Source organism: Phalaenopsis equestris, unplaced genomic scaffold, assembly GCF_001263595.1.
Source record: "Phalaenopsis equestris unplaced genomic scaffold, ASM126359v1 Scaffold000761, whole genome shotgun sequence".
Classification (NCBI taxonomy): Eukaryota; Viridiplantae; Streptophyta; class Magnoliopsida; order Asparagales; family Orchidaceae; genus Phalaenopsis; species Phalaenopsis equestris.
Genome location: NW_018165201.1, coordinates 1,633,741 through 1,648,951, shown reverse-complemented (window position 1 = coordinate 1,648,951; position 15,211 = coordinate 1,633,741). Strand labels below are relative to the sequence as shown.

Here is a 15,211-nt window from a genome sequence, read left to right as displayed (position 1 = left end):
GGGGTATTGTTACTTCAATGTCTAGTCTAGGGGAAATTTGTACGTCTAAGAAAAATTTAGTATTTTATTATTGTTGTTGTTGGGTATAAATAGACTTGTTATGTGTAGGGTAGGTTTATGCATGAGATTGAGTCATGAGTCTTAGATTAGATTTTGGGAGAGATTTCTTACCTCTCAAATTATAGGAAATGGAAGAGATCGCCTATCTCTTGAATCATTGGTGCTTATTTTTGTATTCTCATTGAGTTGTTTAAATTATTGAAATAAGAAATTGTTTTGCCCTAATTTCTACAAAGAATCGTGTATATTGAAATAAGAAATTTGTTTTGCCCTAATTTCTACAAAGAATCGTGCCAATTTTTGTCTAGATTGTATCAGAATATTGATGATAGTCAAACTTAAAAAATGGTTTGTCATACAATTTCTTTTATGGGGTATGTGGTGTCAACATATTTATGACCTTTCCATTGCACCTTCGCCAACATTTTTTCTCATTTAACCCAAGCATCTCCTTCGCAACTACCGTCTCTCAACTTCCCTTTTTCTCTTTCAACCAACTTTCCACTCCCTCATCTTCGCCCTCTACCTCTAATTATCTCCCTCTTCTAATTTTGTTTACGCTCAAAGAGTACCCTGATGATTTCCCTTTTTTAGCACACTATTTGTTAATGTATGCAGCTAGCACTATCTAATGAAATTTTTTCAGTGTCTTTTCCACCTAAAGGGTATCCAGAGACATACTTACATGTGTATTGTGGTCCTGTGGATTATTAATGTACTATTTGTGTTACTATATTATTTGATAATTATACATATTTATTAGAGAATTACTTACATGAATATTATGGATTAGTGGCTCTTTTCTAGCTGAATATTAGTGTGAACTAATGTTAACATTTAAAAAAAATATTTTTCGTCATCCGATTGTCAATTCACACCTTGATTAACTCCAAGTTATTGGCTCAGATCGTGACAATATCCACAAGTTTGATATTCTATATACATGATAGAGTCAACAAGGTTTGCAGGATAACAAACATCCAAAAAACATAAATTAAATATAAATTATAAGTCTCATCATCTGCAAGTAAACGAGCAAAAATAATAAAGTTAAGCAAAAAAGTTCAATAATTCAAACACGACAATAATAATTTTTATCGATAAAAATTTTCAACCAGCGAAAATCTTTATCATCAAAATGCTCTCAGATTTCAAAGGAAATTAAACCCCAATAAAATATGAAAAACTCAAGAAATTTATTAAATAGACCAAGATTCATGACAACTTAGAATAATACAACCATAAAATCTTGATTAAATTTATCATCATTCTAGCAACCATTCTGTCCACACAAAAAATGATAATTTTTAAATCTAAAATCAAATTGTTGCTAATATAAGCTAAGCATTTTAGTATCTAATGATAACCTTAATAAAAGGTTCTCTCTCATCACCAAAAGGGGAAACAAACCACAAAGATTTACGCCTAAGGGAAACCTGAAATCAAACATTATTCTAGGAAAATAAGGTTGAAACTATGGATAGTAATGTATATATAAATGTAATATGTCTTCAAAAAAATTGACTCGTAATACTAAACCCTCTCAAAAGAACTGGCATGAAATTTTAGAGCCCACAAACCTGTGTGCTTTATAAAGATGTGTTGCTTGAACACCTTCTCGAAGACTAATATGTCTCATTACAGAATCTATGCTAATGAGATGTTTAGGTCAAGTTGTTATTAGTATTTGCCAAAATTTCAATGCACGACAATTGGACTAAACCAAATAAAGTTAATAGATGATTTATAAAAGGAAAAAATATTCAAAAAATCATCCAAATAAATTATACCCTAAACAAAATTTTATTATGCAGATATTATGGGTTAGGACTGGAGCCATAATCGAATTAGTTAATAGATACCAATTTGAAAAGTTGCACGCATCAAGCCAATATGATGTCTACTCTGGAAAGATAAATAATTTTCATAGACTAGTTAATGAAAGCGACGCGTTGTATGACATAAATACAGTGAAAAGTACGCAAGAGTCGCTACACTGGAGCTCAGGTGTAGTGTCAAATAAGTAAGGATTCTCACATTACGGACGGATGTGGGTAAAAAAGTTAGTCCATAAAACTAATATTATGATAGAATCTTAAAATATAAGTACTCTCAATAATAAATTAATGAAATTAGTTGATATTATGATTCATAGAAAGATTAATATCTTATGTATTCAAGAAACCAAATTAGTTGGAGAAAAGGCTAACGAGATTGATAACCTAGAATTTAAACTTTGGCATTCAGGTAAGAGTCGCACTACAGATGATGTATGTGTAATTATAGATAAGAGTTTGAAAGATAATATTGTAAAAATTAATAGAATTGGAGATAGAATTATAGTCCTTAAGATTATTATTAATACTAAGATTTTTAATATTATAAGTGTTTATGCTCCTCAAGTGTGTTTAGATATAGGGTGTGTTTAGATATAGGGTCTAAAGATAAATTCTGGAATGATTTAAAAGATTTAATACAAATGATATCTTTTGAAGAAAGAATTTTATTGGAGGGTATAGTAGTAGAAGATTACAGAAATATTCATGGTGACTACGGTTTTAGAGTGACTAATGAAGAAGGTAGTCATTTTAGATTTTGCTTTAGAATGTGATTTTGTTATTACTAATACTTTAATCAAGAAAAGAGATGAGCATCTTATTGCTTATGAGAATAGATCTAATAAAACACAAATTGATAATTTTCTTATGAGAAGAAGAGATCGTCGAGATTGTAAAGATTGTAAGGTCATTCCAAGTGAAGATTTAAATACCCAACATCGATTATTAGTTCTAGATTTTAATATGAAAAGTTGTAAAATAAAGAATATTATGACTCATTATCGTAGAATTATATGGGGAAACCTAAAAGACACAAATAAAATTATTTTTATGAGTAAAATTAAAAATTTTAAAATTTAGGATGTTCATGAAGAAGCAAATGTTATGTGGGATAAAGTAAAAAATACTATTAAACAAGTTGCAAAAGATTTACTTGGAGAATCAAAAGAAAAAATTTCTATAAATAAAAATAGTTTGTGGTAGAATAATAATGTGCAAGAAAAGATAAAATATAAGAAGTTATGTTATAAAAATTGATTTAAATGTAAAAGCTTAGAGAACTAGAAAAAATATCAAACGGCCCACAAGGAGTCTAAAAAAATAATCTGTGAAGCTTAAAATTATACTTTTAGTGATCTTTATAACAGATTAGATACTAAGGAGGGTGAAAAATATATGTATAAACTAGTCAAACAAAGAGAAAAAAAGAGTAAAGATTTAACTCAAGTAAAGTGTATTAAAGATAAAAATCAAAAAGTGATTTTCTTAGAAAAAGATATTCCACATAGGTGAGTGAGTTATTTTGATAAATTTTTTAATGAAATTTATGAAAATACCGCTCTTAGTGATTTAATATCGTTAATAATAATAAAATGTTGTATTTTTACCGTCGTATTACCCCCAGTAAAGAAAACCAAGGGTGAAAAGTCTGTAAGACCTGATGATATCTCAATTGAAGTGTGGAAATTTTTAGGAGTTTGGGAGTTTATTGGCTTACTAAACTCTTTAATATTATTCTTAAAACTAAAAAGATGCCTAAGGAGTGGAGGAAGAGTATTTTGGTCCTCATTTCTATAAATAAAGGGGATGCACAAGAGTGTGCAAATTATAGAGGAATTAAGTTGATGTGTCATACTTTAAAATTATGGGAGGGGGTAATTGAATATAGATTAAGGCGTATTACAAAGATTTCTTATAATCATTATAATCAATTTGAATTTATGTCTACTATGGAGGCTATACATTTATTGAGAGGTTTGATGGAGAAGTTCAGAGATACATTTATTGAGAGGTTTGATGGAGAAGTTCAGTCTACATTTCAAGGATCTACATTTCATTTTTATTGATTTAGAAAAAGCTTGTGATAAGGTTTCAAGAGATATCTTTTGGAGAGTTCTTGAGAAGAAAGGTGTCGATATGACTTATATTCATATCACTAAGATATGTACACTCGAGTTATTACTTGTGTACAAATTGAATGATGATTGACCAATTATTTTCCTATTTATGTTGGATTACATCAGGTGGATTACATCAGGGATGCAGGGATGGGCTTTAAGCCCATATCCTTTTGCTTTAGTTATGGATGGTCTTACTGGACATTTACAGGAGGATGTACTTTGGCGTATGCTTCTTGTTGATGATATCCTTAAACTTGAATTATGGAGGTCTACATTGGAGACTAAAGGCCTTCATTTGAGTAGAACTAAAATTGAATACAAGGAATGTAATTTTAGTAGTTGTAGCTCTAGTGACAAAAGTGTAACTTTGGGTGATCAAATTATTAAAAGGTGTGAACGATTTAGATGTCTCGGGTATGTTGTTCAAAGCAATGGTGATATAGATGGGGATGTTAATAGTAGAACTCAAGTTGGTTGGTTGAAGTGGAGAAATGTTTCAGGTCTTTTTTGCGATAGAAAAGTATCGCTTAGACTGAAAGGAAATTTTTATAAGATAGTGGTGAGACCTGCAATGTTTTATGTCGTTGAATGTTGGCCTTTAAAAGAGAAGAATAATACTAAGTTAAGTGTTGTCGAGATGAGAATGATTAGGTGGATGAGTGGCTTTACACTTAGAGACAAAATGTGAAATGAATATCTCCGTGATAGGGTTGATGTAGCTCAAGTGACGGACAAAATTTGATAAGAGTCGTCTTAAATGGATTGGTCACATTAAATGTCGATCATCTGATGATTTGATTAGAAGAGTATATGTTTTAGATTTGACTTATGTTATAAAAGGCAGATGTAGACTTAGGAAGACTTGGGCTTATTGTATAAACAATGATCGTAATTTATTAAAACTAAATGAAAATATGACACAAAATAGGACGCAATGGAGAAAAAGGATTCATGTAGCCAACCCCACCTAGTGGGATTAAGGCTTTGTTGTTGTTGTCGTTGTTGTAGTCAATGAATCTAAGAAAATAACGGTAAATATAGTTTGAGGTATGCATAAAAATTAAAATGTGTACAATATAAACACCTCAAGCGAACTATTTTACATTAAGATGTATGATATAATCCTATGTTTTGAATAAATGCTTAATGCATTATTAAAATTTAAGAAAAGAGAGCAAAACAATGATTTGGAATTCTCTCAATTAAATCAATAGAAAAACATAATTAAGAATATACTAAATTTACCATAAAAAAATCGCCACCTAGGAAGAGGCTTTAGAAAGCACCTACAGCAAGTTTGACTTTCAAAAATCCGCCTCTATTGTGGATGTTGTTCTATATTTTACCTTGCCAGCTCCATATACTTATATGGCTTTCAAATATGCTCCTTCAAAAATTTCTTCATTCCTATGCCTAGGACAAAACACACTCTTGCACATGGACCAATGACAGTATTTAAAAAATAAAAAGACCTATAATCATCAATATTTCAAACTAAAGCACTACAGTAATTTTAAAGCAAACTTCCAATTAGCCACAATATGCTGCAAATTTCCTGGATACCTTTATAGATAAATAAAAGCACCTAGAAAAATCCTTGCATAATAACAATGATAAGTTCATCATCAAAACAGAAAAATATAGTGAATCTGTTAGAGAAGCCAGCTGACCTTGTCCGTCACGAAGCAAACCATGCTACAGTGCGATTTGCAATTGCTGCAGAGCTTCTTAGAGCTAACCTTCCTCTCCACCGTATCCCCCGCCTCCTTTTTCTCCTTTGGCAGCGGCCTCATGGAAGGCGTGTAATTAATCAAACCCCACGCCTCCAGGAAATCAAAAACCCTTCGTACGGATCCAATGTCCCCGACCAGTCCGCGCCGGGCCTCCGTGAACGTGATCTTCCTAGAAGGGTTCGATCTGAAGCGTCGTATGATGGAATCCCTGTAATACTTGTAGACGCTTGGGTTCTTGGAAGCCGACCTCTCATCGAAAAACTCCGGAAGGGTTCTCTTCTCTGTCTTATGAATTTGATCCCAAGAAAACCAACCTAGATAGAATATAAGAAAAATCATAAGAAAGAAACGAAAAGAAGTGAAGGCAGGTGTAGAAATTAAGGCTTCTATCGTGCTTCGGATTACTGGAGCAACTGGGTATTGTGATGGTGTACGAAACCGGCGGTGAGGAATCCGGAATAGAAGAGGCGGCTGGAGGAAGTGATTCGTTCGACTCGGGAGCTGGAATCTCGGATTTCACTAGGGATTCCGCGGGAGTTTGGAAGGGTTGTGAAGGCTGGGTAGGGTTCACCGGCTACGATCGCCGAAATAGAAGGTCCAAGATCCGAGAACCGGCTGCGGGTTGGGTTGGTTGGGGGTTTTGGGGCAGCTTATTTGGTGGTGAGGTAATGTTTTGAAAATGCACACCATCTTTTTGGGTAAATCACATTTTGATTGTTTATGTGTTTTTAAAACGCAGAAAATAATGTTTTCACACCGCACATATCTTGTTGAGTTGGGATCTTATTAGCAATGGTTTGACTTTTTCAAAAAAATAAAAATTTGTAATAGTCGCTTCAGCTAGTTTATCAGCAGATTATTTTTAATTAGTTTATCAGCAGATTATTTTTAATTAGTTTATCACTACCCCAAACAAATCTTTAATTGAGTGAAAGATTGGGTCTAAAATCCCAAAAATTACAGTCATGGTGATTGTTCTCCATCGTCGACCAAGTTAAAAAAATAATATTAAAATTGAGTCTCACCGAAATACATTTTTCTTATGATGAATAGTGTAGATCGAACACCGTATGCATTTCTAAATACAGTGTGCATGAAATAATTGTTCCTAAAGCCCAAATCATAGCACATTAACGTGTTTTTTTTTATTATTATTTTTATTGAGGCCCAAATTTTAGGTATTTATAAAATTAATACCAACAGCCTTTATTTGTTATATAATCATCAAAATCTTAATCAGTCCAAAAAAATTTTAATTTTTTTTCTATTAAATTCTTAATAAATTTTTCTTGTTATGCTTGATAGTTCATTTTTTTGGTTTATGTATATGTTGTTAAATTCATATGCATTTATATATAACATTTTTTTTTATGTTTATTTTTTTAAAAGTTTAATCTTTAAATCACATCAAACTTATCACAAACATTAAATTATATAAAGTGAAACATATTTTCCATACAAGCATTATGATGTGATTTAGCCACTAGATGTTCTAAAAATAAATATAAAATTTTGGTTATTAAGTATATAAATATGTAAAAATTAAGTGGCATGTGTTCGTTCATTTTAATGATTTTAAATTTTCCTTTTTAATGAAGGATTATTAATAGCACTAAATATTTTTACATGATATAGTGGTTTTATATGCTTCTTAAATATTTTTAAAATTTAAGAAATTAGATTTAGAGATTCGTAATTGATTGATGAGTTGAATTATTTTTCTTAAGAATTTCTCCATGATAAATACTAATAAGTCCACCCATTGAAAATTTTGAAATATTAAAAATCATTATTACAGCTATCCAAAGTATTTGATAATGAAAGTTAAGGAGAATAAGAAGATAAACACGATCAGTTCATGTTATATTTATAAGTGGTTGTGTATCTTGGGGACATTTGAATTGGATGTGTAGGGATTTAAACTCAAGAACGGAGATTTTGCCACATTAAATCTTAACCATGACAAAGATTTGAAATGGCGTATATCTATTCTATAAGTTGAATAAATGTTGATATGCATGCAACTCTTACATATTATGGAGCTCTATAATTAGAGCACATCTTTGAATAAAGATGAAGCATATGACATTAACTTTGAAAGCATAAAGTGAGCTTAATATTTCCTTGGTTAAGGAAAGGCATGGCCACGCTACAAAAAAGCCTTAATTTTGTGTCAACTTCAACAACATAATATATCACAAGTTTCCATAATGTGTGTGTATAGTCCTTCTTAGCTAAGCTAGAACTATCTTACATAATCAAGGCAACCTATCTTATTAGCAGGACGAAATTTCTAACTATTTGAGTGATGAAAACCTCATTTTAATGTGTCATAAGATGATAAGTAGGCTATTGTCATTATTAGTGCTTTTAAAGTGTATTGTAAAAAAATTGTAAGTTGATGTCAAATTAGAGTAGCTCTCTTGAACACTCTCTTGAAAGAATAAAGTGGCAACCCCTTCTATTTTTGTAGAGAGATATTGTGGCAACCTTCCTAACCATCATAAGAAACTATGGCATGATAAAAGGGATGATTATAGGCATGATTGATTCACTCTAATGTTCAAGTGGAGTAAAAGAGAGTCTAGCTTATCCTAAGTGAATTAATAACAGTTATATATGACATTACTTCTATAATGAGAAAAACTGACAAAGTGTGATTCATGAGGCATTTTCCACATTAATTTGAGGTAATAGTTAGATTATTAAGTGAATCAAAGATCATTACAATTAGGATTGCTTATCACCCTTATTATCTATAACTAATATGGTTTTTTGAAAAATGTATTATGGGTAAAAGCACCATCATTAAATAAATGAGGTAAACACTCATAAATTTAATAGAAGGTCGATGAATTGCACATGCATGTATGTATATGTGTGTGTGTGTGTGTGTGTGTGTGTGTGTTTGTGTGTGTGTGTGCTTTTGTGTGTGTTTATGTGTGTGTGTGTGTGTGTGTGTGTGGGGATAGATAGATAGATAGATAGATAGATAGATAGATAGAGAGGTGAGAGAAGAGAGAGGGGAGAGAGAGAGAGAGAGTGAGAGTGAGATTTATCCTATCATGTAAGCTCATGCAATGAGTTATATCTTAAAGTTTTCATACCCTAACAAAACTCTTGTTTAATCCTATGATCATGACTAACAGAATGTTGATGATGATGATAATAATAATAATAATAATAATAAAATGTGAATTTTAAATAATATCAAAATAAGTTTGTTCAAATTAGAGGATAAATGAGCACATGATTATAAAAGAACCAAATAAGGGCATGTAACCCAAAAAAAAACTTAGGATGATCAAAAAAGTTTTATAAAGGGATGTTGGAAGTTGGAATAAAAGTTTATTATTATTATTATTATTATTATTATTATTATTATTATTATTATTCTTATATAGACTTTTGTCTGTTGGTGCTGTTCCACATGTTTGTTGTGTTATCGTAGGTTGTAGCTCCTGCTTTGATGGTGTTTCGCATTTTGGTGTTACCCTTGGTTTACTTCCCGACGTTATTGATGGTTGTATCCCACATTTTACGGTGTTATTCTTGCCTTATCGTATGGCGGAGTTACTTTGAGTTTTGATGGTGTGTTTATCGAGTTGATTCCACTATATGATGGTGTAATTAATGGTGGTATCTTCTATTCTTTTGGTGTTATTGAAGGGTTTACAACCCGTGCTCTCTGCAAATTGCCTAGCGATGCTCTCCCATGGTCGGGTGATTTTATTAAAGGTTGTATCCCGAGTTTTGGTGAAGTTATCTACAACTTATGTTCAACTTTGCTTTCAGTATACCAATGATCTTTGGAATGGTGTGATTGCATTTTGGACCAAATGTGCAATATTAGACCCTGTGTTACTATATTAGTAACATAAGACACGTACCAATTAAAAGAAATTTTTAATAATTCATTTGAGATTTCATCTTCAAGTTCTACATCTTTTATAAGACATGAAGATGAGGACCCTTTATAAATTTTTTTTTACATTGATAACTACTGATTAAGTGCAACCTTAACTCCCATCCTAGCCACAATATTGGAGTATAGTGGGGTTAGGGCTAAAGTATTGACATGTTGGTTGATCTTCTTGTACATGGTTGACTAGGACTTGCCTTGGTTTGAGTTAAATGTTCTTTTTTCTTCCTCATCTTCTTTCATGGAGATCCTTAACAGGTTTTCCTATTTCATCTAGGTGATCGACCAACCTACAATGCCCAAATCATTCTCTGAGATAGACTTTAAGTCATTATGCATCACTAGCATTGTTTTCTTCAAATTTGGTAGAGAAGCTCTTGTAATGGGTGCTCGTCCAAATCCTGTTTTACTTTATAACTTCTTAAAGAATGTTCTTCAAATTTGGCGGAGGGTGTTCGATCCTCACCCTAGGCTACTCCTCAACTTATTATAGCTCTATTTCTTACTTGTAAGTTTGGAGAAGTATAAGGCTTTTGAATTATTATTTGGGGTTCGTCCTCATTTTTTGATGACTTATCTTAATTTTCGTTTCCTTCTTTCTCACTATTTTCTTCTGTTGTCAATTCTCTTTCAATGTTTTTATGACATTTTTCTTTTCTTTCTTTTCATTTGTTGCATTTTTCTTTTCTAATTTTTCAGTTGCGAGTATCTCTTTAAAGAATATCGATGGCTTCGTTGGTGCTTAATGTACCACATCTTTATAAATTCTGATTTCATGGCCGATAATGGTTATAGATCACCCTTGATGCAATATTTTTTCATCTTGCCAGTACTTGATGCATTGACGAAGGGGGGAGCCCACCATTCGATGCTTATGAAGTCAGGTTCTCCCCAAAATGCTTTGATTGGTGTCCTTGAGTCAACAAAATGAAACTTTTCTTTGATATGGAAATCATAAATTTTGAGCAGGATGGTTATGGAGCCTAGAGTTGGCTCATCTTTCTCATTGAATCCAAAAATAAATCCTTTTTTAGATGAGATTTTGCATGCATAAACATCAAGGTAAACAATCATTCTCAAATTCATTATATTGATTGATGCACCTGACTCAAAAAGAGCTCTAGACAATCAAATCATTCCACATTTTCAGAGATGTAAAGTGGTCAATCATGATAATCTATTTATAACAAGATGTGATCATTAGAGAAAGATAACTTAGGAACTTCATCAAAGTAATTAACTTCTCCATGTATAGAAATAGACGCAATTAAGCTACACAAATTTTAAGATCTAAGAAAAATTTAATAAGTGATTCTCTCATCTCTTTGGATAAGACGGAAGCATTGTAAATATTGTTTTTAGCTAATAACTTTCTCAAATGAGATAATACTGTTGGTAGGGATTTTGGGTCGGTTGCATTGATTAAAAAAAATTAATTTAATGTACATATATAATTTTGAAAATAAATTTTAATTTGAAAAATAAGACTAAAAAGATCTCATACATTTTAATAATTAAGCAACTGAGCACAACAGTACAAGCAATATACCTATCCTGATGAATAGGCACATTACTTGACAGAGGGATTGATTAAATAAATTAATGAATTTATGACATACGTTTGGTCCATGAACATGTTTGTCTGACCGACAAGTTCTCCTACTTAATATAAAGATTAGATAGGATTTATATTATTTGGGTTTCAAGTTGCCTATAAGGGCAAGCCCTTCGATGATGATCAGAGATCTTTGTCTTCAAGAATTCAACGTTTAGGTTTTTAAGGTTGAACATAGAAATCCAAGTAAGAAATAACCAAATAGGGTAGTTGTTTTAGAAATTCAAAAGAAGAAAAGTAGGGGATGTCATAGATTCAAAGAAAATATTAATGACTTCTCAAACTATCCTAATGTTTGGCTTCAATTTTGAAGATGATATTATTTGATGTTTCCATCTTGTCAATTTTATTATTTATGGCTTACACTTGCATAATACTCAAATTAAACAAATAACCTACAAGGATAGGGGGTTTATGTCGTACTAAATGACAACCTCAGAGCTTAAAAAAAATTAGGACTTATATTACACTACATGGTTATGCAAAATCTTAAAGATAATGTGAGAATTTACGTTGTGCTAAGCGAACTACCTTGAAATCATTTGAGTTATGTTATTTTAAACTAAGGAAAGTCTAATTGAAGTATATATTGTTTCATGTCAGGTCTTGATTCGTCGGTGGAAGCCCATTGTCATTCGCTTTCTGAAATGCTTGCTCCGAGTTTTTTTGTCGTAGAGATTATGGGTTTACAATTTATGTTAACATGTAAATTGTTAATTCATGGCCTGCCACAGGGTGCCACTTAGCATATGCCCTATTATTATCTACCCTAATGCCCTTGCAAGTATTATAAATAAATTCAAAACTTAAAGTAGTAAAGAAGTGAAGTAAAAATACAGTAAAGTGCAATAAATATAAAATAAACATGCGTAGCTGAGATTCTTGTCGTTGTTACAAGGTTAGTATGACATAATATAGTAATGTGTAGGAAATTTAAACAAATCTTAAGAAAATTTGAGGAAAACTTAAACAAGTTGTAAGAAAACCCAAGAGAATAAAACAAAACATGATATCACATATAGAAGATCAATGTTGGGCGTAAGAATTTGAGTTTGAGGGAGCTCGAAACTAGGACCAAAGCCCTAGCAATTCTTCCCGAAGGAACTCCGTAGACAACTTGTAAGCATCATGTTTGTGAGACCCAACATAGGGTAAAAGGCTACCAGCCAGACAATCATGGAAGGACAGTTCTCAACCCGATCTATGTGATCGACATATGAATTTGTCTGAAATAACATTTTAAAAGTTGAATTTTAATTTTTCTTGCAAAATTAGTTTGAATTTTGTAAACATTTAACAAACAAAATACAAGCTTTTCACTCAAAAAATACATTTTTTTATTGTATTTTCAAAATTAGACATTCATGAGTCAGGCTCTCGACGGGCTAGGATTACCGATCACCCATGAGAACTAGGGGTAACTCTTGACAAATTTTAGGGGCAGTAATGTCAATCCCTGACCTACTCATGAGACTAGGACATACATTACTCTTCCCATATCTAGATATTATTCTCATTATTACTATTACGACCAAGATCGCCAACTTATACCAGCTTGATGATTCATATTTGGCATTTACAAATATCCCCAATTCCTAGGATATGAGTGTAAAGTTCAAGCTCAGATCGCGAAGCATTGGGTTTCATTGTAGGTTAAGTTAGAAAGGATATTTTCATTAGTTGATTTAATTAAAAGGGTCCCGAGTCATGTCTTGGCAGATCTTAGAAGATTTCACTTGGTTTGACTTGTCTTTCAAGGATGATTTTCCCCAACAAATTGTGATAAGTCAAAATGTCCTCTGAGATATTCAAAGTATTGCAAAGATACCCGAAGAGTGATTCCAGACAACCATGGAAGTTCCTGGACTATCTCAAGTTCATTAGGCCAATTACTTCATGTTGAATTAAGATTGCATTATTATGTTTGGGATTGTGGTAAATGTTTTAACTAACCCATGGATTGAGGATAAATGATTAATTTCAACATCCAATTGAAAGTTGTGTGGGTAAACCTATCTGGGGTGTGCTTGTGAGACTTAGGGAATTTACATTTTAGCTTTATTTTGAAGTGTTTTAAGGTGTTTCATTGTTAGTTAAGTTTTTTCCTAACTACTCCTCAAGTCTCTTTAGATTAAACCTAACTCATTATCAAGCTCTTAAGACCTAAGGGCAAATTTGTAATTTGCAAAAAGTTTATGAAGTGTGCTTCAATCTTAATTAAAAGAATTGAACTTTAATTCAACCAATGATTAGGGGTCTCAATTGATAGACTACAGATCTTCTAATTCATACCCCTTACTCTTGAATCATCTAAGTTCTTATTTTCTTCCAATTCTCAACAATTCTCATAATTGCAATTTTACTATTTTGTAGGAATTATTGCAAATTAATTACTACCCAATTTCCCTTTAGGTTTCAATCATTTCAGTGGACTATTTATCGTTTTCTTAGTCTCCTCCCCTCTGATTAATCCTAATAATTAGGGTTAAATTGTAAATTTCCTTTAGGTTTCAATCATTTCAGTGGACTATTTATCATTTTTTTAGTCTCCTCCCCTCTGATTAATCCTAGTAATTAGGGTTAAATTGTAAATTTATAAAATCACAATTCTACCCCTAGGGTTTACACCTCTTAACTTTCAGTTCTTAAGTCAAATAAACATGAGACTTCATTGGCATCCTATTCATGGATCAATTAAGTCAATAGAGAAGAAATTAACATTTTATAATTTTTATTTATTTTTTAGAATCATTTATACTTAAAATAGTAAATTTAATTTAATAATTAATTTAGCTACTTAAAATAGGTTCTTTGTCCTTAGAAAAATTTAATAATGTTGCTCATGGTTAAGGGACTAATCATAGCTAATTTGTGATTTTTCAAAATATAGTTTAATTTTTATAATCTTTAAATGATTTTCTAAGAGGAAAATCAAATAGGAAATATATTTTCATTTTAAAATAAAAATTATTTTTCCCTTACTCTCGTGACCATAGAGAACTCACAAAACTTAGTTTTGTAATTTTATGATTTATATTTTATTTTTGATAATTGCTTTTACCAAAATAGAGACATTTACGGGCAAACTCCACGCCAAAAATAGTGCCGACAGTGTTCTATGACTTTAGAAAAATTAGGAAACACTCTTTTATTAAAAAATAGGGTTTCTAAGCTAGGAGTGTTCTATGACTTTAACAAAATTAGGAAACACTCATAATGCTATGATGAACAAACTCTCAAAATTTCAGGTCAAAATGATTAATATTTTATTTTTTATGACTAAAATAGGTTTTGGAAGAATTAATTAATTTGCAAGAAAAATATTAAGTAAATATCTTAAATTTTTAGATAAGTAATTTTTTCTCTATTCACTGTTCTCCTCTGTTCACTTAGCACCAAGATATTTTTATTTTATTTTTATGATTTTTCCACACCAAGATATGATTTTTCAAAGTTTAAATCAATTTTTGGAATTAATTAAATCAGAAAATCCCATATTTTTAAATTAACCATGGAAAGACTCAAATAAAACCATAATAATATCGCAATGCCACTCAAATAAAATGACGGAACAATGCAAATAACACCTAAATACTACCAAAATACAACGCAAATAAAATGACTCAAATAAAACAACATAACAGTGCAAATAACACGAGAATACTACCAATATATACCACAAATAACACATATACTGTTCATCATCCCAAATGCGCCAGAACACATGAACCGTCCAACTTCAAACTTTAAGAGATCTCTTGATTTGTAATGAAATTAAGCATGATTTGTTCCTACACATTCATTTAAGTGTGAAGAACACATTTATATGGTTACTTTATCATGACTTGCAAATTTTCTTCACAAAGGTCCAAACCGAGATGAAAAATGAGCTTTCGGGTCAATACCTTTGTCTAAGAGGTGAG

The 15,211-nt window shown here is 31.4% G+C and overlaps 1 protein-coding gene across 1 annotated transcript in view; it reads right to left on the bottom strand.

The window, feature by feature from the left end:
• The window catches only part of LOC110030812 (SWI/SNF complex subunit SWI3B), a 26,776-nt gene that overhangs the window by 8,484 nt on the left and 3,081 nt on the right, over positions 1–15,211 (bottom strand). Inside the window, exons 2-3 of the mRNA XM_020733738.1 lie at positions 6,157–6,325; positions 5,689–6,065 (exon numbers count right to left, since the gene is read on the bottom strand). Coding sequence (XP_020589397.1) covers positions 5,689–6,065; positions 6,157–6,325 — 546 coding nt within the window. The remainder of the gene's footprint in view (positions 1–5,688; positions 6,066–6,156; positions 6,326–15,211) is intronic.